This window comes from Suricata suricatta, chromosome 17 (genome assembly GCF_006229205.1).
Source record: "Suricata suricatta isolate VVHF042 chromosome 17, meerkat_22Aug2017_6uvM2_HiC, whole genome shotgun sequence".
In the NCBI taxonomy this organism is placed as follows: Eukaryota; Metazoa; Chordata; class Mammalia; order Carnivora; family Herpestidae; genus Suricata; species Suricata suricatta.
The window spans coordinates 47,367,207-47,389,124 of NC_043716.1; the positions used below are offsets into that span (position 1 = coordinate 47,367,207).

Genomic DNA, 21,918 nt, shown 5'->3' on the forward strand with positions numbered 1-21,918 from the left:
CCCGGCGCTCGGCGGCGCTGGGGGCCCCCAGCCCTCCGCGGCCATTGCGCCCCTGCCGCCTCCGCACCCGCGCGCCGCGGCCTTCTCGCTCGCCCTCCCCCATTTCCTGAAGGACATCAGTTCGATTTTACTGGAATACGCCATCCTTGCCCCTAGCACCGCTGGCTGATCTTGAGGCTCGGCCGTTCTCGTTTTTCTTCCCAGTGTCTCCTTGTCGTCTCCAGCAGTGCCTTTCTTTCCCTGGGACAGCCTTCCTGGGCTCCCCCGCCTCGCTCCATAATTTTCGCTTGGCTCCTGAATTTCATTGTGCCCCCTTTCACCTCCCCTTTCCCGATCCTCGTCCCCGCCCTTCTCCCCGTCTTTTCGCCACCGTCGTGGCCGGCCTTCCGACTAGAGCAGGATGAAGGAAGGATAGGCCTCCCTTTTTCATCTTGTGGCCATGATTGTGGCATGAGTGACGTGACGTGAAGGGCACTCTCCCGTCCTTCGTCTCGCAAATTAGCCCGTGGTACCTATTAACCTCTGCAGCGCAGTGCAGGTGTCCTGCCAAAAAGCCGCTTTGAGAGCTCGTCAAGCGATTGGTCTTTTCTGGCAGAGGAAAGAAAGCGAACACTTCCTCAAGATGACCCAAAGGAAGTGTTTCTGGCTGGTCTGAGGGTCTGCGGTCTGAATCAGCAAGTTTCTCCAAAGTGTGCTAATTATTTCCTCTCGTGTAATCCTGTTGAAACTGAATTTTATCACAGTTTAATTTACAAAAGAAAAAAATCATAGTTTTCTTAGGAGTACGTACAATGCGGTGAAAGCTTAAAAGGAGTTAAATAATTTTGCAGGAGGGGGGAACTAAATTGTCCGGCTCTTAGTTTTAAGCACGAATAGGGAGTATATTCGATTAAAAATAGGAAGACTGTGAAGCTTGGACGCATGGTGACTGCATCAATCTTGGGGCGTTTTTTGTTAATTTGCTGCCTCGGGAACACCAACCAGGGTGTTCTTTTTAATAGTTTGTTTCAAACAAAAGGCCAGTTTCACTTGTTGGACCCAGATCTGTCGTTTCTACCGGAGACGTGATCTTTGAATGATTTCTCTGATCAGTTGAATACATGGGTTGATATTCCTGAAATATGAATATTTTGAAACATAAAAGATCTGATTTATCGTTGTTCTTGGTGGCCTTTGATATTATTTGAAATGCAGAAAATTCACCGAAGTGGATTATCAGCTCAAATGACTATCTGACCTGGAAAAGTGGCTGGTATGAATCCAAAGTCAATGACCTTTTTTTTTTTTTTAATTGTGTATTTCTGAAGTAGGATTCTTTTTCTGTGGCTTTTAATTTACGTGCTTGTCCGGGAGCTACCGACTTTTCTCAAGGTCTGTTAATTAGTCCTCTTGTTCTGACCTTTATCATGAAAGTTGTCAAAACAAGATGAGTAACAGTGTAGCACTTTGGCGCTTTACTCTGGTGTTTTTTTCTTTTAAACTTACAGCTTCCTCTCTGATTGCGCCTGCATTATATTTGGAAAAGACTGATGTGTGTTGAATTCAGTTGGGGAGGGGAGAGGACCTCACTTTCATTTTCTAATCTTAACAGCTTAATAATTGGGAGTTGGAAGGAAAATCATTTAGGATGCCGTTGTTAAATTGCTAAGCTTTAGATTCCAGGATAAAGTTAGCTGCTATTATATTTCTGCTTGTTTTACTTTACATCAAGGTAGTTTGAATCCTCTAAAATTCATTAAATGCAATTAATCTATTGATACCTTCATGTAAATTTAAGTTTTAACTTGTTTCAGCATTTTTTTGTCCAGCCGAAGAAACTGTTTTGACATTTACCTGTCCGAATTTTTTGACTTTTGGGGGAAGGTTCTTTTGTCTTTGCCTTTTTTATTTTTCTTTTTTTTCTGTTAAGGATATTTTCTTTTACCAGTGTGCTTGTTATCATTTAGGGCTGGAATTTTATAAAAGAATCTGGAATAAAAGGTTGTTTTTAAGACTTGTCTGGAGTTCATTTTAGTTTTAAAAATTTTGGTTATGCTAGTAGTTGGCTGATTGGATCCTTTGCCCCAGTGGTTTTTTGGGTGACATTAGGACACTCCCCCAGGACAGGAGTTAGGTACAGGGAATGTCAGAGGTTCTTCCTTGCTTCCTTGCGCTTCCTTGCTTTCACTTGGAGCGGACTCATGTGCCCTTGTGACTTTCTGTCCTGTTTACCATTTGCACACTTCCCACGTCATCTTGATTTCTTTGCAGGGGGAGAACTGAATGAATTCCCCTAAGGGCTGGGCTCCTTGGCGGCCTCTGCAGGGGAGAGCGGCACATACTTCCTCCCAGGAGCTCAGGTCTCGCCTCTTCCTGTGCTGCCTGCAGAACTAGATCCTGGAACTAAAAGGAAAGGGAAGGAACTAGAGGAAACGCTTCTTGGGAAGAATGCGATTTCTCTACATATTTTATGCCCGACCCCCATCTCCCTGCTTAAAAAAAATTACTCAGGGAAAAAAAAGTCCTAGTGCCTCAGTTGCCTGATGAGTTTATTCAAAGGCCAACCAGCATTTGCTGCCTTTGAGTCGCGTGCCCGGGCCCACGTGTGTGTGTTTCGGCCGCAGGAAGCCATGGCGTCCGGCACCGCCAGCGACGAGGAGCGCAGCCTCCGCGAGTGCGAGCTCTACGTGCAGAAGCACAACATCCAGGCGCTGCTCAAGGATTCCATCGTGCAGCTGTGCACCGCGCGGCCCGAGAGGCCCATGGCCTTCCTCAGGGAGTACTTCGAGAGGCTGGAGAAGGTAAAAACACCCTCGGGGAGACCGGATGTCCCCGGCCATGGTTGCGGGTGACCCCTGTAGCAGGTCGCTCCTTGGTATCCCTTGGAAGAAAAGGAATTCGGGCAGAATGAGAAACCTGGAATTGAATTTCACAAAAAGAAACGCAGGGAAGGCACGTGTAGTCACTTAACTTCCCGAGTGGTAGAATGACTCAGAGCAAACGTGCGTGCCGAGGCCGGCTGGGCCGTAGAGGGCTCCCGAGCAGAAGTCCCTTGTTGGTGTTTTAATTACCCCGTCAAATGGGTGGAGTGAAATAACTAGAGGCAGTTGATCAGAAGCAGCAGTTGAGGGACACCCAAAATTCTCCGCTGCTCGAAAGCAGCTAGTGCTTTTGTCTTCAACAAAACAACAGGCCACATGGCCCTCGTCTCCCCTTTTAACACCAGTGTAACGGAGCATTTGAGTCTGACTTCCGGCAGAGCGGAGGTCCGCTTTACTGTAGGACGGGTCTCCAGTGAGGCCAACTGCAGAGTGGAGATGCCCAGGTTGATGGTTGTCAGAATTTTCCTTTATTTACGGTTGTGGTCAGGATGGGTTTCCTCTTGAGAAAAGTAACTCCGTTTTCATTCTTTGCTGTTCGTCCGCATGGTGTGTGTCACCATGACCTAAGTGAAGCCAGACGATCATCAGGGACAGTGCTTCAGTTCACTTTCCTCAGGAAATGAAGAGTGAGAAAGTCTGGAACGTCAGATGTTTTCAGTGGTTTGATTTGTTTCTGTAAAGTGGGATAAGTTAACAGGTTTTCTTATGCATATCAAAGCTTTGATGTGGTTCCAAGTGATTATGAACCACTGGAACCACCGGGAGGCATTTCTTAGGTGTCTGATCGTTCATTACCTACTTCTATAATAGAGGTACTTGTAATGTGTCCCATTTGTTTGGAAAACCTCCTAAGGGGCAGACTCTGTTAGTAAAGAATCTGTTTATACTAAGATTTTAACAGTGTTTGGGTAGCTCAGTGATTTGACATTTTCTACTCTTTTCTTGAAAAGATGTTAAAATTGGTGTTTAGTCCGGTGATGAAAATAGTTAACAACAAGAACAACTAACCAGTTCCCGGGAATGTAGCCTTGCTGTTTCAGAATGGTGTTAGAGAGTCTGGCTTGCTCCTTTGTAAGTGGTTCCCAAATAGCTTGTGAAATGCCGTAGAGCCAGGCCGCTGTGGGCATTCTCTGGTTTGAAATAAAGTGCGTTCCTGGAGATCTGGTTCTGAAATGGGTCACTGTAAGGTGATCCCTCTTCGCCTCGGACATCAATAGAAGCCATCAGATGAGGGAATGAAGCGGGTGGGACACTGAGTGTGTGTCTTTTTATAGGTAGCGTGGAGTGTGTGGCCATCGCGGAGCCCGGCTTGCTGGAGCACCGCCAGAGCACTGCCCGCCAGGGGACGCCAGAAACCGTCATGCACGTAGCTTTCGGTAGATGGGGTTTTTAGTCTTAATGTGTATTAGCTTCTTTACCTCTTAACAAAAGTCACCGGCTGACATGCACCTTCCTGTAACTCAACGGTCTTTATTTCACTGGCGTACATTCCTTTAGCCAGGGTCGAATATAGATATCTGGGCTTTTGAGGAGCCAGATTTTCAACTTGTCAACAAGTCATTGTTCTGTACACGAGGCGTTAGGTTTAATATGCCTGAAAATACAAGCCACGTTCTTGTCACCTCCTTTCCTGTGTTAACCAGCAGTCATGTTTCTGGTACCTTCAGCTACTCAATAAGAAATGGGCCCAAAACTCACAGTTGGTCCCTTGAAAGCTGCTGTGTTTTCCTTCAGCCTCTCATCTGAGACGGAAGTCCTTGGGTATGCACGTGTTTATTAGAACCTGGCCTGTCTGATAGGCCAGAGGAATTTCAAGTGCTGTGACCATTGAGTGTCTCCTGTGTGCCGGGTCCTGTGTGAAGCACTTTGTGTGCGTAACACTCATTATTTCTAGTGTGTGAGGTAGGTGGTGATCACCATTTTAAGAAGTAGCAGGTGAAACAAAATTAGTAACGTGGCTGTGTGCCTGTGGTGTAGTAGTAACATTTCACTGGGGCAGCATACAGCCCCTCCCCCTCCCGAGCTCAGCAGCCCGCCCGACATACACCCTCGACTTTAGTACAGAGACCATATTTTACTATTACATGCGGCTCTTCCGGGCTGGGCCCAACTCGTCCTGACTCCACACGTCTTGTCCTGAGCGGAGCGGGGGGCCGGGAGAGCAGCCGCTGTGTGGAGCGCACGTCCTCATGGCACAGAGCCCGCAGGGGCTCAGGCAGGGCAGCCCTGGAAAGCGCGTCCACATACGTTCCATGGCCAAGGCTGACATAGGGCCACTCCCCAAGTCCATTTGGTTGGAAGTTTTTTTCACCTACAGGGAGGCGTGGAATGGAATGGCAAGGGCAGAGAGAGAGAACAGTAGTTGTGGGAAACCTGTTAAGTGTTGAGGACACTGAATTTAAAACTCGAGAACATAACGCCAGCAGGCATTAAGTAGATTAGGAGGTTTTTTTTGGGTGTGTTTGGCTTTTCTTGGCCTTTGTTTTAATAAGTGGGAAAACTGAGGAGGGAAGAGGCCGACAGCAGAATGACAACAGCAGGAAAAGGGATATAAAAATGTGTCCTAATAGTGCACTAGAACTCGCTCTGAGTAATGGCTCCGAGTCGTGAGGATGAGGGTATATCTGATTGCTGTTTGAAGCAGGTCCATGAAACAGTGTTAAAAATCAAAATGCTTTTGGTACTTAAAAGCTATCTTAAAAATTCATTTAGATGTAGTTTCAAATGGGGTGCTGTTTGTATAATTTTTCATGAAAGTTTTGTGAAATGCCAGTGATAGATTTTTGGAGGTAGAATTTGTGTTTTTATTTATAGTCTTAAACTAAATTTGGGGAGATATGAGCTTTATGGTTCCATGTTAGTATGGGATGGGGAAACTTACGGGTTTCTGGAATTACCAGAAGGACAATGAAGTGAGGTCTCTGAAAAATGTATTTTTTAAAAATGGTTAAGTATTTGCACATGGTTCAGAAGTTTGCAAGTACAAAACGGTATAACATAAAATTTAATGACATGCACTAAATCTATTTCCTACATGAGTACATATTTAACATAGTATGTATTTTATGTATCTAAAAATTGTACGGTGTTGTACAGTAGTATATAAAAATGTAATGAAAAGTCCCATCCATTGCCTTCCTGAATGCAGTCAGTTTTCTATAAATAATATACGGGCATTTTCCTCCAAATTCATGTATAAGAAAGCTTCCTGTCTTCCAGCAGGCGCAGGGCACTGCGTTGTGTGGATAGACTATAATGTATTGAACCACGGAGGACCATTTTGGTTGTTTGCACTGTTATACCCTTACAAACTATTCCAAATGATACGGTGAATAGTTTTGTATATATGTTCTCTCACATGCCTGTGTTGGAATAAATTCTTGGAAGTAGAATTATTGGGTTAGTTGGTCAAGAAGTAAATGTGTTTGTAATGAAGTATAACGTATAGTAAAATTGTTTTCGTTGTAGGTTTTTCTTACTGTTTTCTTCTTCTAAGTTTGAAAATTAGAAAATCCAGAGAAATGAGAAAAATAAAGCTAAACCTTCCCTCCAAAAAAGAATAAAAATCGGGCATGATTCTCCTAATAGGAATGAACATCATTAACACCTTGATGGTTATTGCCCTAGGCTTTGTAGTGGTGTCTGTAAGTTCTTCGTTTGTTTTGATGCCAAAAGCACAGCTGAATACCACGTAGGAGGAAAAGTGGGTATCTCATTAGTTTTTTTTTTTTTATCAAAAGTTTTTCTGAAATTATCAGTAACTGCCAATCAGTTTATTTAGAATTTGAAAGATATTTAGGAAAATAATGGAGAATGAGTCAAGTGAATGAGAGCATAGTAGAAAACACATTCTTGGGTTTTTTTCATTCTTATATCACGCATAACAACTCATTCTTTACTGCAGAGTTAAGAGGAATTTCTTTTTAAGGCCCTAGATCTGAAATGTAAGATATTAAAGAGTTTAAGTTTTTGAATTGATGAATGAATTGATGTAATGAGATTATAAAACCAAGTAAACTTTTGGTTTTAGTTTCAGCGTAACGAATAGTAATATAATAAAGATATTTAAGAATATAGGTAGTAAAGACAATAAAGAATGCTTGTAGCTCTGTCGGGAGAAGTAGTGTTAGATCTGATCTTATTTACGTTCTTGGTTACCATTGCGTCAGCTCGTCACTTGCTTGTGTCTGAGACTCCAGCCGGAATACGCCTTCTGGTGGCTTAGACCCCTGTCCTGTTGGTTTCGGTGCTGTCTTTTCCTGGCATCAGCCTGACGTGGCACATGCAGAGAATACTTACTGAGTTAAGGAAATAACCCAGTAACCTAGACATTCTTGTATCACTTTGCTGTGCCTGGGTGTCGTTGGGGGCGGGGAGCTTCGTGCTCTCCGTGGCAGCGTGCAAAAGCCCGATTTCCCAGGATTTGTATTGTGCAGTTTACTGCTGTTGTGTGCATTGTAAAGCTTTGTTGTCAGTGCATTACGATAACCAGTATCTGGTGTCTTATTTGTGTGTTATGTGTCCCTGTACTAATGGCTTATGTTCATTATTAAATATGGAATCTGTTATCATCTGAGGAAACAGTATAGCCCTTTCAACCTTGACTCCATTTTTCCTGCATTTGGAACTGCCTTTCCCTCTTCACTTTCACATTGGTAAGGAGAAAGAGCTGGGACGAGTTTGAGGAGAATACCAGATTTACGTGCTGAAGGGTCTCATTTTATGAACCGACACTTTTTTTTCAGGAGGAGGCAAAACAGATTCAGAATCTGCAGAAAGCGAGCACCCGTGCAGATTCGAGGGAGGACGAGATCTCTCCTCCTCCCCCCAACCCAGTGGTGAAGGGCCGGCGGCGACGAGGCGCCATCAGCGCCGAAGTCTACACGGAGGAAGATGCCGCGTCATATGTCAGAAAGGTAGTTGTGCGCCTGCGCGTTGGGCAGGTGTTTGAGGACCCGCGCGGTGGTCAGCCAGCCGCCTTTGCTGGAGGCGTGCACTGTTGAAGAGTAGAACATGGGACGGATTGTGCTTCATCCCGCAGGGCTCTTGGGTACGGGGGGGCGGGTACTGTGATGCCATGCCAGTGGAGGAGGTAACTGGTAACGATTGTGGGGGGGGGGGGTCTTTTCCACGTTCCTTTGCAGCAGAAGAAGCAGGCAGTGTTTTTTTCTCTTGAATCATGGTTCGTTTTTTGGTTTTGTGTAATTCACACTGTGACTTTATTCAACCATTTGTTCTGGAAGCTTCGTTCCTCCTTCTGGCTCTTCCTTAGAGCTAGCCTGCCATTTTGAGTTCCGCGGTTGGCCTGAAAGTGGAAGAGAATTGTCCGGACGGGAGGGATGTGAAGCTAGTAGTACGTGATCACAGTTCAAAACATGACTAATTGTCATAAAATGCTTAGTTTTGCCTCAGAATAGTGACCTTGGTCAAGATGTTACTGTTTATTACTTTAGTTGTTGACTGGAAACCAAATATGAGCCTTAAATAGGCCTGGTTGTAGGAAAGGGGATTCGTGAGTCCATGTTTATTGAGTACTTTGGGTTGTGTTAAATACGTAAAGCAGTCGTGTTGAAATACCGTAGCGTATCTTGACCTCTGATTGAAACATGTGTTCAGACATGAACTGGTTTTGGATATGGAATTGTCACGGGGCCTTCTGCTCTTTTCCAGGTGATTCCGAAAGATTATAAGACAATGGCTGCTTTAGCCAAAGCCATCGAGAAGAATGTGCTCTTTTCCCATCTTGATGACAACGAGAGAAGGTAGGTTCAGGTTCTTTTGTTCTGCTGGTCTTTCAGTGCAGCTCTGGTCTGGTCTCGTTGTTGGAAGTTTACCTGATGACGGTCCACGCTGAAGATCTGGGAGCTTTAAGCCTAAGGTTAGTGTTTGCAATCCATAGAAGATACACATGAGGTGTAACCTGAGACCTTGTGTGTCTTGCAGTGATATTTTTGATGCCATGTTTCCGGTTTCCTTTATTGCTGGAGAGACCGTTATTCAGCAAGGTAAGGGCTGCCGCTGCCGCGGCCTGCGCTGCTGTGGGCCTGCAGGAGTTTTTCCTTAAGTTTGTTTTCTTCTTTCAGCCTCCCATTTTCCTTCTGTTACACTGCTGGGCTTCTCTTCCCTCCTTCCTTCCTCCCTACCCCCTGCCTTCCTCCCTCTTTCTTTCCCTCCCCCCTTCCTTCTCTCCCTCCCTCCCTCCTTCCTTCCTTGAGTATAGTTGACACACAATGCTACATTGGTTTCCGGTGTATAACCTACTGATTTGACAAGTTGATACATTGTTGTGTTCACCACAGTTGTGGTACTGTCTGTCCCTTTATAGGACTATTACAGTGTCATTGACTGAATTCCCTAGGTTGTGCCTTTCTTCTCCGTGACTTAACTGGAAGCCTGTCCCACATCCCTTCGCCCCTTTTGCCCTTCCCTCCTTCCCCCTCCCCCTTGGCGGCCATCAGTTTTTTCTCTGTATTTATAGGTCTGATTCTGCTTTTTCAGTTGTTTGTTCATTTGTGTATGTGTGCTTTTTTTTTCTTTTTAAGATTCTACTTATGAATAGAGTCATATGATACTTGTTTTTCTCAGTCTGACTGATTTTACTTACAATAATGCCCTCTAGGTCCATCCATGTTGCTGCAAATGGCACGGTCTTCTGCTTGCTGTGTCTGTGGCTGTGTAGTGTTCCATTGTTTTCCTCATCTGTTCACCTGCCGTGGACACTTAGGTCACTTCCGTATCTTGGCCGCTGTAAGCAGTGCTGCAGTCAACATGGGGCTGCATGTATCTTTTCAAATTCGTGTTTTCATTCTTTTTGGGTAAATAGCCAGTAGTGGAATTATTGGATCACTGGTGTTTCTATTTTTAATTTTTTAAAAATAGTTGAATGTATTCTAATAGACTTAACATGAACAGCACAGAAGATAGCATGTACTTGCGTGTAGGACAACTCAGAAAAGTATAGTGAATGGATTGAATCTACTGTCTGATAAAAATGCTACAAACACTATTTAATTGCTGCCAGTAGACTTGTTTTTAAGAAAATCCAAAGGTTGGCATTGTCCAGAAAAATGTAACAAGTTTATTATCGTCACAGAGTTGAACTGGTAAAACATGTTCACTGAGACATTTTGACTTGCATTAATGCTTTATTGCCCCCGTGTTTATATTAAAAATTCACACACGGGGCAACTGGGTGGCTCAGTCAGTTAAGCGTCCGACTTCGGCTCAGGTCACCATCTTGCAGTTCATGAGTTCAAGCCGTTTGTCGGGCTCTGTGCTGACAGCTCAGAGCCTGGAGCTCGCTTTGGATTCTGTGTCTTTGTCTCTGCCCCTCCCTGCTCACTCTCTCTGCCTCTCTCTCAAAAATAAATATTAAAAAAATAAATAAATAAAAATTCACACACAAATGAAAAAGGAAAAAGTGCCAGTACTTGATTTTTGTCTCCTATTTTTCTACTTGTAATCGTACACTTCGGTGCTTTTTGAGCCTGTGGAAAAAAGTATGTAACGTTTAGAACTACCAGTAGCAGGAAGAAGAGACATTTTTTCTTTGATGAAATCTTTCCTGCCTTCGTGGATCCTGAGGCACTCGCCTCCGTGCGGGTGCTCGCTGCGTGTCTTTTGGCATAACCGTGGCATGGCCGGCGCACAGTGCAGTATTCTCAGAGAGGCCCGCAGTAGCAGCACCCTGGGGGCGCGGGTCCCATTTGAAGTCCTGAGCGGTGTCTCCCACCAGATGCTGCAAAGGAAAGGTTGGATGCCGCTCTGATGTCCCCAGCGGCCAGGGCGCCAGGCCCAGGAGGAGGGGGAGGAGGAGGTTTCCTCACCCCGCCAGCAGAGGGCGCACTCTTGCGAGCGGCCGTCCTAGCCAGTTGCTCACCGGGTGGGAAAGCACTGGCGTCAGTCGTGCCTCATCAGAGCCGGAGCCGGGGCGCCCACACCTCCTTCCTCAGCCCTCTTTTCCCGAGGGAGCTCAGCGGCGGGCATGCGCCTGTGAACACCCTTCTATTTCTGTGTTTTGAGAAACTTCCATCATGTGTTTTCCAGTGGCTGTACACATGTGCATTCCCACCAACGGTGATGAGGCTTCCTTTTTGTCTGCGTCCTCAGTGCTGCTCACCTCTGGTCGTTTTGATTTTAGCCGTGATAACTGGCGTTTGGTGATGCCTCAGTGTATCTCTGACGATTCGTGGTGCTGCACAACTTTCGTTTGCCTGTTGGCCGTGTGTATGTCTTTGGAAAAATGTCTGGATCCTGTAGTTTTTAGTCAGATTGTGTTTTTTTGGTGTCAAGTTGTATAAATTCTTTATATGGTATTTTAGCTATTATCCCCTTACTGGATATATGATCGCACAAACCTTCTTCCATTCAGTAGGTTGTCTTTGTGTTAATGGTTTCCTTTGCTGTGCAAAACCTTTTTCTTTTTTAGTATATTTATTTTGAGAGAGAGAATCCCAAGCAGGCTCCAGTCAGTTAGCCAGAGCCCGTTGGGGTGCTCAATCTTAGGACCCTGGGATCATGACCTGAGAGCCAGGATCAGGAGAGGCAGATACTTAACTGACCGATCGACTGAGCCACCACCCAGGGGCCCCTGCAGAAGCTTTTGATTTTGATGTAGTCCCTTGCCTACAGAGATCTATCTAGAAACATGTTGCTGTGGCTGATGTCAGAGAAATACTGCCTGTTTTATAGGATTTTTATGGTTTCAGTTCTCACATTTAGGTCCTTAATCCATTTTGAGTTTATTTGTGTTTTATGTTATAAAGTGATCCAGTTTCATTCTTTTGCATGTAGTGTCCAGTTTTCCCAGCGCCATTTGTTGAAGACAAACTGTCTTTTCCCTATTTGTATTCTTGCTTGCTTTGTCATAGGTTATTGACCAGACACTTGTGTGTTTATTTCTAGGCTCTGTTCTGTTCCATTGTTCTGTGTGTCTCTTTTTGTGTTAGTATCATACTGTTTGGATTACTAAGCTTTGTGTGGTGTATCTCGAAACCTGTCTGGTATTGTGATCCCTCCAGCTTTGTTTTTCTTTCTCAGGATTGTCTGGTTATTTGGGGTCTTCTGTGCTGCCGTGCAAGTTTTATTGTTATTTCTTCTAGTTTTGTGAAAAATGCTGTTGGTATTTTGATACCGAATCTGTAGATTGCTTTGGGTAATATGGACATTTTAACAGTACTAATAACTCTTTCAGTATTATGACTGTTGAATAGTTTTCTGTTTGTCTTTGTCATCTTTCATTTCTTTCATTAGTGATTTATAACTTTTAGAGTGCATTTCTTTCATTAGTGATTTATAACTTTTAGAGTTTCACCTCTTTGGTTTATTCCTCTGTAGTTTATTCTTTTTTGGTGCAGTTGTAAATGGTGTTTGTTTTTTAAATTTCTCTTCCTGTTACTCTGTTACTAGTGTATAGAAATGCTATTGGTTTCTGACTATTAATTTTATATCTGCCACTTCACTGAAGTGTTTAGGATTTTCTATGTATAGTGTTGTGTTGTCTGCAAATAGTGACAGTTGAAACTTCTTATGGAAGTCTTATGGATGCCTCATTTTTTTTTTCTGATTGCTGTGCCTAGGACTTCAGTTCTGTGTTGAGTAAAAGGGGTGAGAGTGGACATTTTTGTCTTGTTCCTGACCAGAGGGAAAAGCTCTCAGTTTTTCACCATTGATTCTGATATTAGCTGTCTGGTTTTTGTATATGGCCTTCCGTTATGTTGAAGTATGTTCCCTGTAAAGTTATATCTAGGCTCCTCAAGCTATTCCAAAAAATAGAGGAGGAAGGAAGCTTCCAAATACATGTTATAAAACCTGCATTACCCTGACACCAAAACCAGACAGAGCTACCACAGGAAAACTATAGGCCAATATGACTGAGAACGTAGATGCAAAAATCCTCAACAAAATGTTAGCATTCAGCAGTACATAAAAAAGATCATTCGTCACAATCAGGCAGGATTTATTCTGGGAATGCAAGGATGGTTCGATATTTGTAAATCAATCAGTGTCGTGCACCACATCAACAAAACAAGTGATAAATATCATGTGATCATCTCAGTTGATCCTATTTCTTTTTTAAATTAAAATCCTTTGGGCTAAAAGGCACACTTTGTCTAAAGGACTTCTTTTTTTTCTAGTATCTGCTCCATCTTTGTTTGTAGTAACTATTAAAGAATACTGCATTTTAATTTTGAATATTGTGTGATTTCAGAAACATACATATTTCATATATTCTTTATATTATTAACCATTTATGGAGTAAAATAAAGTAGGATGTAGCAAAGCACTTGCATTCCTAATCACATAGCCCATCTATTTATAAGGTTCTGTGCCTTCTATTGATTTTTTAAATCTTAGAATATGTGAGCTAATTTTTAAAAATATTTTTAAATTTATTTTTGAGAGACAGAGAGAGAGAGCGTAAGCAGGGGAGGGTCAGAGAGAGAGAGAGGGAGATACAGAATCTGAAATAGGCCTCCAGGCTCTGAGCTAGCTGTCAGCACAGAGCTCGATGCGGGGCTCGAACCTATGAATCGTGAGATCATGACTTGAGCCGAAGTCGACCGCTCAACCGACTGAGCCACCCAGGCGCCCTCTATTGATTTTTAAAAAATTTATTTGTTTACTTATTTATTTTTGAGAGATAGAGACAACACGCGCAGGGGAGGGTCAAGAGAGAGAGAGAAACACAGAATTTGAACCAGGCTCCAGGCTCTGAGCTGTCAGCACAGAGCCCGACGTGGGGCTCGAATCCACGAACTGTGAGATCATGACCTGAGCTGAAGTTGGACGCTCAACCAACTGAGCCGCCTAGGCGCCCCACCTTCTATTGATTCCTACCTTTTTGCCTTGTATAATCACATGGGTCTGACCTTAAGGGCATTACCCCCCGCCCCCAACTTTCTCTTATTTACTCTTGATATTTTCTTGGGTCTTCATAATCCATGAAGTTTCCAGTGTCGTGATAGTCTGATATTTTGTTATGATCACATAGCCGGCACTATCTGTGTACACACGGAGCCTTTTTTTTTCCCAGTTATTTTTCAGAGCTCTTTTTTACCATGAGATGACTAAAATAATCAATCCACTTTATGGCTTTAAAATTATATTGCGGGGGTGCCTGGGTGGCTCAGTTGGTTAAGCCTCTGACTTCGGCTCAGGTCAGATCTTACGCTCATGGGTTCGAGCCCCGCATCAGGCTCTGTGCTGACAGCTAGCTCAGAGCCTGGAGGCTGCTTCCGGTTCTGTGTCTCCTTCTCTCTCTGCCCCTCCCCCTCTCATGCTCTGTTTCTCTATCAAAAATAAATAAAACATTAAAAAATTAAAAAAAATAAATAAAATTATATTGTGGGACTTTTCTTCCTGAAAGGTTGTGTTGATTTATAACACTTTCTCTGCCAGCACCTCCTCTGGAAAATAAACTTACTTTTACATTAATTTGATAGTTCTGATGTATGTTTCTTTAATTTGCATTATACACCTAACTTTTTTTCCCTCTGTTTCAGGTGATGAAGGGGACAACTTCTATGTGATTGATCAAGGAGAGATGGATGTAAGATTTAGTAGTAGCAGAAATACGTTGATAGTCTTAAAGGTTAATGTGTTGTTAGTTTTAAGAGTTTCTGAAGAGCTGTTAAAACCCCCGTATGTCAGATCCCACCACCATCTTTTCCCAAATATTTTAATGACACAGACAAACTTTTTAGCCAATTAAAGGTAATGTCTTGACCTAGACATTCAGTGTAACTCTGTGGGAGTCCTGGTCAAAGGGGGTGTGTGCGCTGTGTGGAAAGGTGTGAGGGAGGCTCCCGGCCAGACCTGGGCGCTACTCCGGGAGCTGGTGCGGCTCTCTGGATTCTGTGCGTCTGGCTTACGAGGGCAGGGGCATGATAGCAGCATTGCCGGCGCAGGGCTGGTGGACGGCCCGGGCCTTCTGCAGCGGAGGTGTGTAGCGTGTGCCCGGCGCGCACTCCGGGTGTACTAGCTCGGCCTCGTCTGCCTTTGTCCCGGTCCTCCCTGCAGGGACATTCTCGTGTCCGGTCACTCAGCCTGGGCACTCACAGACCCTCACAGACCTTCGGGGTGGGCAGTCACAGACCCTCACAGACCCTCGGGGTGGGCACTCACAGACCCTCACAGACCCTCGGGGTGGGCACTCACAGACCCTCGGGGTGGGCACTCACAGACCCTCACAGACCCTCGGGTGTTTTTAGCTCATTAGCAGACATCAGCCGTTTTGCTCTGCTGTGTGCTACAAACGTAACGTAGTCTCCTTTTGAAACAAAGTTCCGTGACCTGACTCCTTGGGAGGTGTGTGGTACTTGGTGTCTGTGTGTGTAGGAGCAAGCCGATTCTTTCTCATTTGCCCTCTAGGTCTACGTCAACAACGAGTGGGCAACCAGTGTTGGGGAAGGAGGGAGCTTTGGGGAACTCGCTCTGATCTACGGAACGCCGAGAGCAGCCACTGTCAAAGCAAAGACGAATGTGAAGTTGTGGGGTATTGACCGAGACAGCTACAGACGAATCCTCATGGTGAGCCTCGGTGCTTTTGGAGCACGGTGTAGGCCTCCAGGCCGTGTCCCTGTGTTCGAGGGGTCTTGGGGAACAGACGTCTGGCTGGCAGTCCCAGGGGGGACCAGTGTGGAGTGTCTGTGCTGGCCAGCCCGCGGGCGGACGTGTCTCCATGTAGCTCGACAGGTGCTGCCTCTAAGAGCATGACGTGCTGTCAGGCAGAAGTCACCCGCCTCCCTGAACTGCAGTGGGGGGTGGCCGTGGGCAGGTGTCCCCTCGCAGGGCTGGAGGAACGAACAGACTAATGAAACCATTGGACCGTTCTGCTCATCTAGAACTTTGTGATGGATTATGGACTAGCTTGAGGTGTTAAGTGCCCGCTGCTGGCACTCATCCTCTTGCGTTTGTGCGGTGCCCGTGTGTGTGTGTGTGTGTGGGGGGGGGGGGCGGTGCCTGAGCTTGTGCGGTGCCCGTGCGCAGTGCCCGTGCATGTGGGGGCGGCTGCTTGACTGCCTGCAGTCGGATGAGCTTTGAGTGTTTTCTGTGTGGGGGGTGTGCAGGTGGAGGTAGATGTGTGTGTGCCGGAGGGTGTTACAGAGCGTCGTGTTCCCCCTTCTTCCCCCAGATCCGCAGTATTTGACAAACTTCACAGATAAGACATCTTGGTTAAGTTGTGGGCTTGGGTAGTTTTTGGTGTAGCAGTTTTCTTTCCTCAGTTCTATGGAAGACTGGGGTGTGGGGGAGAACCCAAGGGCTGCAGGCATGTTTGCTGTAATCACACATGTAACTCGGTAGATTTTGTGGAGAACTGATGATTGATTTGGCATTTCATTAATTGGCTGTCCCAGGCACCTTTGGCCATATGCCTGGTGTTGCTTGTAAGAGCGAGATTCTGAGTTCTTCATTAAGCTGGACCTGAGGCTTTACCATCTTCTTCAACAGGAAGAAACTTCACTGACCAAGAAGCAGCAGCAAGCTTTGACTTTGTTTTTTTTTTATTTAACACTTAATCTTTCTTACATTTCTTACTCCGCAGCATTTTGTGGTAATTACACAGTTTTGAGATCACTTTTTTTCCTTTTTCCATGTATAGGGAAGCACGCTGAGAAAGCGGAAGATGTATGAGGAGTTTCTTAGTAAAGTGTCTATTTTAGGTGAGTTTTGGGAAGATTGCACAAAGAATTGTTAAATCAAAGTGTTAATATGCTAATGTCATAAAAACGTCCTGGTTACCAGCTCACTTTTTTTTTTTTTTTTTTTTTTTTTTTTTTTGCTAACAATACAGAGTTGAAGTTTGACCAAGTTAGAAGTAATTTGACAGTGTATTTAATCTGCTAGTATATGACAGACCTCTCTTCTAGTGGTGGATGTGGGAGAAGCTTCTTGGCATTACGTGTTGCTCCTTCTGGGAGAGACAGAGAGGCTAACAGTGTCCCTCTTTGATGATGGACACTGGCAGTCATTCCCCCTCTGATCTCTGTTGCTCCGTCGGGGAGCTGCCTGGTTCAGGAGACTGGAGCATCGCCAAGAATGCCTTCACTGTAGAAGGATGAGGTGTTACTTCCTGGCTTGCTCGGAAGAAGTGCTAGCAGTTTGTTGAGGTTGAGTAAAGCAGGTTACCTGGGAGTCGCTCCGTGTATTTTGTTTCACGGCCTCACAGATCCTGGACAGCCTGCACTTGTCCGGGAGGCGGGACGGTGGTTCTTAGGGAATAGTCGTCTGCTGTGGTTCTCTTACAGCAAGTGGACTTCCCCCTCAGTTGTCATTTCTCTGAAAGGGTTACATTTACTTAATGACTTGGGTTTTGGTTTGGCATTTGCGAACTATTGTCTGGTTCTCCTCGTGGGTTTCAAAAATAAATTTAAATATTTTAACAATTTAAATAGATTTAAATAGGTATGTTATTTCTGTGACCCTCTGGAATAGCACAGGTGGCGACACGATCTTTGACTTTTGGGTCTTGCAATTGTAGGTTTGATTTGCATTGATGGTGTTCTTTAGAAAGGCTAAGTGATTACAGTTTTTGTTCCTGTACCATTGGGTGCAGTTGATATAAAGTATGTGGCCACTGCACTCCTGAAGGAAGGGTCTCAGGGTCATCTGTAAGTAGAAGGAGGGCCTTGTTGAGACTCGAGATCATCGAAGAGAGGCACCATGTTGAATCCGCAGCACCACTAGAATACTAAATGGGCATGGCGATTTGATTCCTTCTATTTATACTTTTGACATTTTTAGCAGTGACAACTAGTGTAGAGAAATTCTTTGAATTCTTGCCTTTAGAGTCTCTGGACAAGTGGGAACGTCTCACAGTAGCCGATGCGTTGGAACCTGTGCAGTTTGAAGACGGGCAGAAGATTGTGGTGCAGGGGGAGCCCGGGGACGAGTTCTTCATTATTTTAGAGGTAAAGGGGCCTGGGTTTGTTCCTGGGGGAACGTGGGACGCCATAGGAGAGAAGCGGGGTGAATTCTGATTTCCAGCTTCATTTTTTAGGAATACTTGACAGTTTTATTCAAAACTTATCTTTTACTTTGAATGTTTTTAATTTTATTTTTGAGAGACAAGAGCGTGAGCAGGGGAGGGGCAGGGAGAGGGAAGACACGGGATCCGAAGCAGGCTCCAGGCTCTGAGCTGTCAGCACAGAGCCCGACGCGGGGCTCGAACTCACAGACGGTGAGATCATGACCTGAGCCGAAGTCGGCATTCAACCAGCTGAGCCTCCCAGGCGCCCCAGAACTTACCTTTCACTTCGAAATGGTGGTACTCGGTGTTCTGCCAGGCCACATATTTTAAATGACTTGGAATCAACTCTGGAAGGGCTGTTCATGAAATAATAGCCAAATTCTGACCTCCTCAATCTTCTGTCGTGCAAGCCAAATGAAACGTAACCATTTAGCATAAAAAACTATTACGGTTCTGTACATTCCTTTTTAAAATCCTCTGTTTGGACCATTTGGCAAAAGAGGGTTAGAGGCAAACATTTAAATGCTGAAAGTAACTGTGGTTTGAATCTTCAGAGTTCATGGGAACGCCACAGCAGACGCTCTGGCCTGCCAGCCAGAGCCTCAGGAGCAGGTTCTCTAGGGATTCGCCTCAGTAGATGCTAATTGCTAAAAGCCAGGAGTTGAGGGGCTCTTTCTGTGAGAGGCCAGCTGGTAAATAATTGAGGCTTCATGAGCCTTGGGGTTCCTGTTGCAAAGACTGGATCCTCGCGTACATCGACTCTCAGTGTCAGAGTACAGTGCAGACGCTGCCGGAGACGGTGTGCAAATGAATGTTAATGTTGAGGTGTAACGTTTTGTTGATTAGAAACAGGCAGTGAGCTTGGGTTCGGCCCTCTGGCTGTGGTCTGAGCCCTTTGGCTCCTCGGTGTGAGATGCGGCTCCCGACAGGGCTACTGGGGCGACGGGTCGAAGCTCATGTCGTGACTCTTCAGTCTTCTCTTCTACGAACAGGAGGATTTGAAATCACCGCTGAGTCTTTTTTTTTTTTTTTTTTTTAAAGCAAAGTAGCCAAAATGCATCTATAAAATGCCACCCTGGATTTGAACGTGTTTGTCTTGCCATTTGGTGGTTTTATTGCAGGGTTCAGCTGCTGTGCTGCAGCGCCGGTCAGAAAACGAAGAGTTTGTCGAAGTGGGGAGATTGGGGCCTTCTGACTACTTTGGTACGTGGCTCCCTCGAGGTTCGGAGTTTAGGGCACTGGGGTAATGCAGTCTCTCTTCCGAAGTTCACTTTCCTACTGGCGGGGAGAATGAGATTTGGACCTTCCCCCGGTCAGGGGTCACGTCCCCGGTGGTCTCCTGTCCTTTGGGTTTCAGTGCAGAGGTCGCGGGCCCCGCACTGAGTTATGAAGACCAGAACACGCAGTCTCCTGGGGTCCCGGGGGCGCCCCCGCGGCGGTGGTCCGGGGCCGCTCGCCTCCCCTGACTGTGTCCCCCCTTCCCAGGTGAGATCGCGCTCCTGATGAACCGGCCCCGCGCTGCCACGGTGGTCGCCCGCGGCCCTTTGAAGTGTGTGAAGCTGGACCGACCCAGGTTCGAGCGTGTCCTCGGCCCGTGCTCGGACATCCTCAAGCGGAACATCCAGCAGTACAACAGCTTTGTGTCGCTGTCCGTCTGAGACCCGCCCCCGGGCCGCCCTGTCGCCCCGTCCCCGGTCCGTGCTTCCCTCCCGCAGACGGCTTCCCCCTCCCGGCAGCACGGCGGCTTCTCGTCTGTTTATATTAAAAGTCGCTTTTACTGCACCGTTTTTCATTTGGAGCGTTGACCGAATGCCCCTCCACAGTTAAATAAATAGAGTTCCGTGGAGACCTTGCTGTTCCCGCTTCTCTCTGCGCAGTGTTTGGGCCCAGCCCGGGCGGCGCGCCCTTGCTTTCGGGGCCCTGCTGCCGGACGGCCACAGAGCAGTGGGGCGACGGTGCAAGGGGCTTTCCTTTCTAAGTGACACGACTTTCCAGTTACCATAAGCATCTTTCAGACTGGCCATATATGCTGTACTTCTTTGTAGAATACGTGATTTCTCACTGAGCTCTGAGGACTAGGAGAAACAGATCTAGAAAAATCTTAGTGTAGTAGAAAGACATCAGCCTGTACTTCAGCTGGCTTAAGGGTGGGAAAATGCCCATTTTTTTGCTAATTATTGGATGGACATGATCTGTTGAGTTGTTCTTTTTTTTTCCTTTTAATCAGAATTTTTGTCAGGCTCATTCGCCTGGTTTTGTTTGTGTCTCGTTAGTGTTTCCCGGTTCTGACCCGTGTTGATGCGGCTCTCTCTGCCTGCCTTCCGAGTTTGAAACCAGACTAGGCTGCAAGTGCTGAGTTACGGATGAACTACATCTGCCTCAGCTCAGAAGTCCTGATCAGACCTTTATTTACCCAGCTAGTGCCAAATATTGATCACCAGATGCTGAATCGGGGTTAAGAGTGTGAGGTCGACGCTCTTGGCTGTTAACGTAGGGCTTTTGGCTACATGTACGTCCTTCAGCCGACCCGGGGACTCTCTCCTGTGCTCCTTGAGCACTGACTCCAGGAGCCCGAGTCCGCTGGGCCTGGAGCAGGTGGAACAGCTGTCCTGACAGGAAACTGGAGGCGAGGTCGGTAAAGGGAGAAATGCCAGGGGAACAAAGTTCAGTGTTGGGGACACAGTCCCGCTGGATCCACTGGGGCACGAGATTCGGGAAGAAGTGTTTTTACTTTGGTTTTCTCTTTCTCCCTTCTTTTTATGTCACCTAGAATTTGGGGGTGAGGGGGTGGGGGGGGTGTCTCTGTTCTTTCAGGTTGAGAGGTTACGCTTTTCTGTTTAGCATTTATTTCTCTGGCAAATGTTTTTGGTTTTTTAAAGTAAACTTGTGTCTTGAGTCTTAAGTGTATTTCAGTCTTTTCCAGCCTTACCCTCCCCGTGTTCCATTATTCCATGTGCATCAACGATACCCAACGGTTCGTTTTTATTGTTATTTTTTTTAAACAAAATTTCACAGTTCTGTAACGTCAGCCACTTTTATTTTCATTGTGATTTATATATAACGTATGGTTCTATTTGGGAGTGACTGTAAGCATTTTTCCATCTGTGTGCAACTGGCTCCGATTATCAGTCCCCTCTGCAGCCCTTTCCCGGGGAGTTTAAATTGGTCACGGTAGGTTTGGTTCCTAGATTTGAACAGTCTTCAGGTTGTTACTAAGTGTGGAGTGTAAATCTGGGAAAGCGGTTTTATTTACATTTTAGTGTGATAGAAGGCCACCATATGACCATATTTTTTATTTTTCAAAATGATCTGTGGTAAATGAGGGTTTTCTGCTCTGTACTTTGTGTTTAGCTACCTTTTCTATTTAAAAAAATGGAAAATAAAAGTTACGTTCTTACTAGCTTAAAGCTTGATTTAATCTTTGTTTAAATGCCAAAACTGTACTTAACTGAATTATTTAGAATGCCATGAATTTGCACAGTTTCATATATGTATGTAATCATGTTCATGTATATTTAGATACATAGGATGCTTTCTAAATGAGTTTTGCTCTTAAATCATTTGGCTTGCTGTTTACTCCCGTTTGTAGTTCTTAACCTAAGGCATTTTAAGTCTAAATTGAAAAATTATCACATTTAAAGCTTTCTCTCTGTGCAGTCTGACTATATGTGAGAAATCACAATTGGCATAATTTGTCTTAGTTGATATTCAGGGCTTTAGAAGTCATTATTTCTGGGCGTGGTTAAGTGAATTTAAGAGATGTACTGCTCTAGAAGGTGTAGATGGCCAAAGGACCATTTTGTACTGTTTCCTGGATACTAGTCCGGTTATACTGTGTGTGCTGATATACTCTCTTCTTTTTGTTATAGATTGTCTTAATGGTAGGTCAAGTAATAAAAAAAAGATGAAATAATTTACATTCTTAAATGAATCGGTTTTTCTTCCCCTTCTCCTTTCCTGTCTTCTTCCCTCTCTCCCCCAGAAAGTTTGCATCTGGGGGGCAAGAATGAAAATCAAAGGTGAATTGTGGGATTAGTGTTTTAAAAGAGTAATGTCGGGTTTCGACCTTTTTTCAGTTCGGTTTGT

At 45.2% G+C, this 21,918-nt stretch overlaps 1 protein-coding gene across 2 annotated transcripts in view; it reads left to right on the forward strand.

The window, feature by feature from the left end:
• Positions 1–21,749, forward strand: part of PRKAR1A (protein kinase cAMP-dependent type I regulatory subunit alpha) — a 22,624-nt gene extending 875 nt beyond the window's left edge. For both annotated transcript variants that reach the window (XM_029929290.1, XM_029929289.1), the window contains exons 2-11: positions 2,604–2,780; positions 7,607–7,777; positions 8,532–8,623; positions 8,805–8,866; positions 14,366–14,412; positions 15,234–15,392; positions 16,465–16,525; positions 17,652–17,773; positions 18,954–19,035; positions 19,318–21,749. In XM_029929290.1, the coding sequence (XP_029785150.1) occupies positions 2,610–2,780; positions 7,607–7,777; positions 8,532–8,623; positions 8,805–8,866; positions 14,366–14,412; positions 15,234–15,392; positions 16,465–16,525; positions 17,652–17,773; positions 18,954–19,035; positions 19,318–19,490 (1,140 nt within the window). In that variant the 5' untranslated portion in view covers positions 2,604–2,609 and the 3' untranslated portion in view covers positions 19,491–21,749. The remainder of the gene's footprint in view (positions 1–2,603; positions 2,781–7,606; positions 7,778–8,531; positions 8,624–8,804; positions 8,867–14,365; positions 14,413–15,233; positions 15,393–16,464; positions 16,526–17,651; positions 17,774–18,953; positions 19,036–19,317) is intronic.
• The last annotated feature ends 169 nt before the right edge of the window (positions 21,750–21,918 follow it).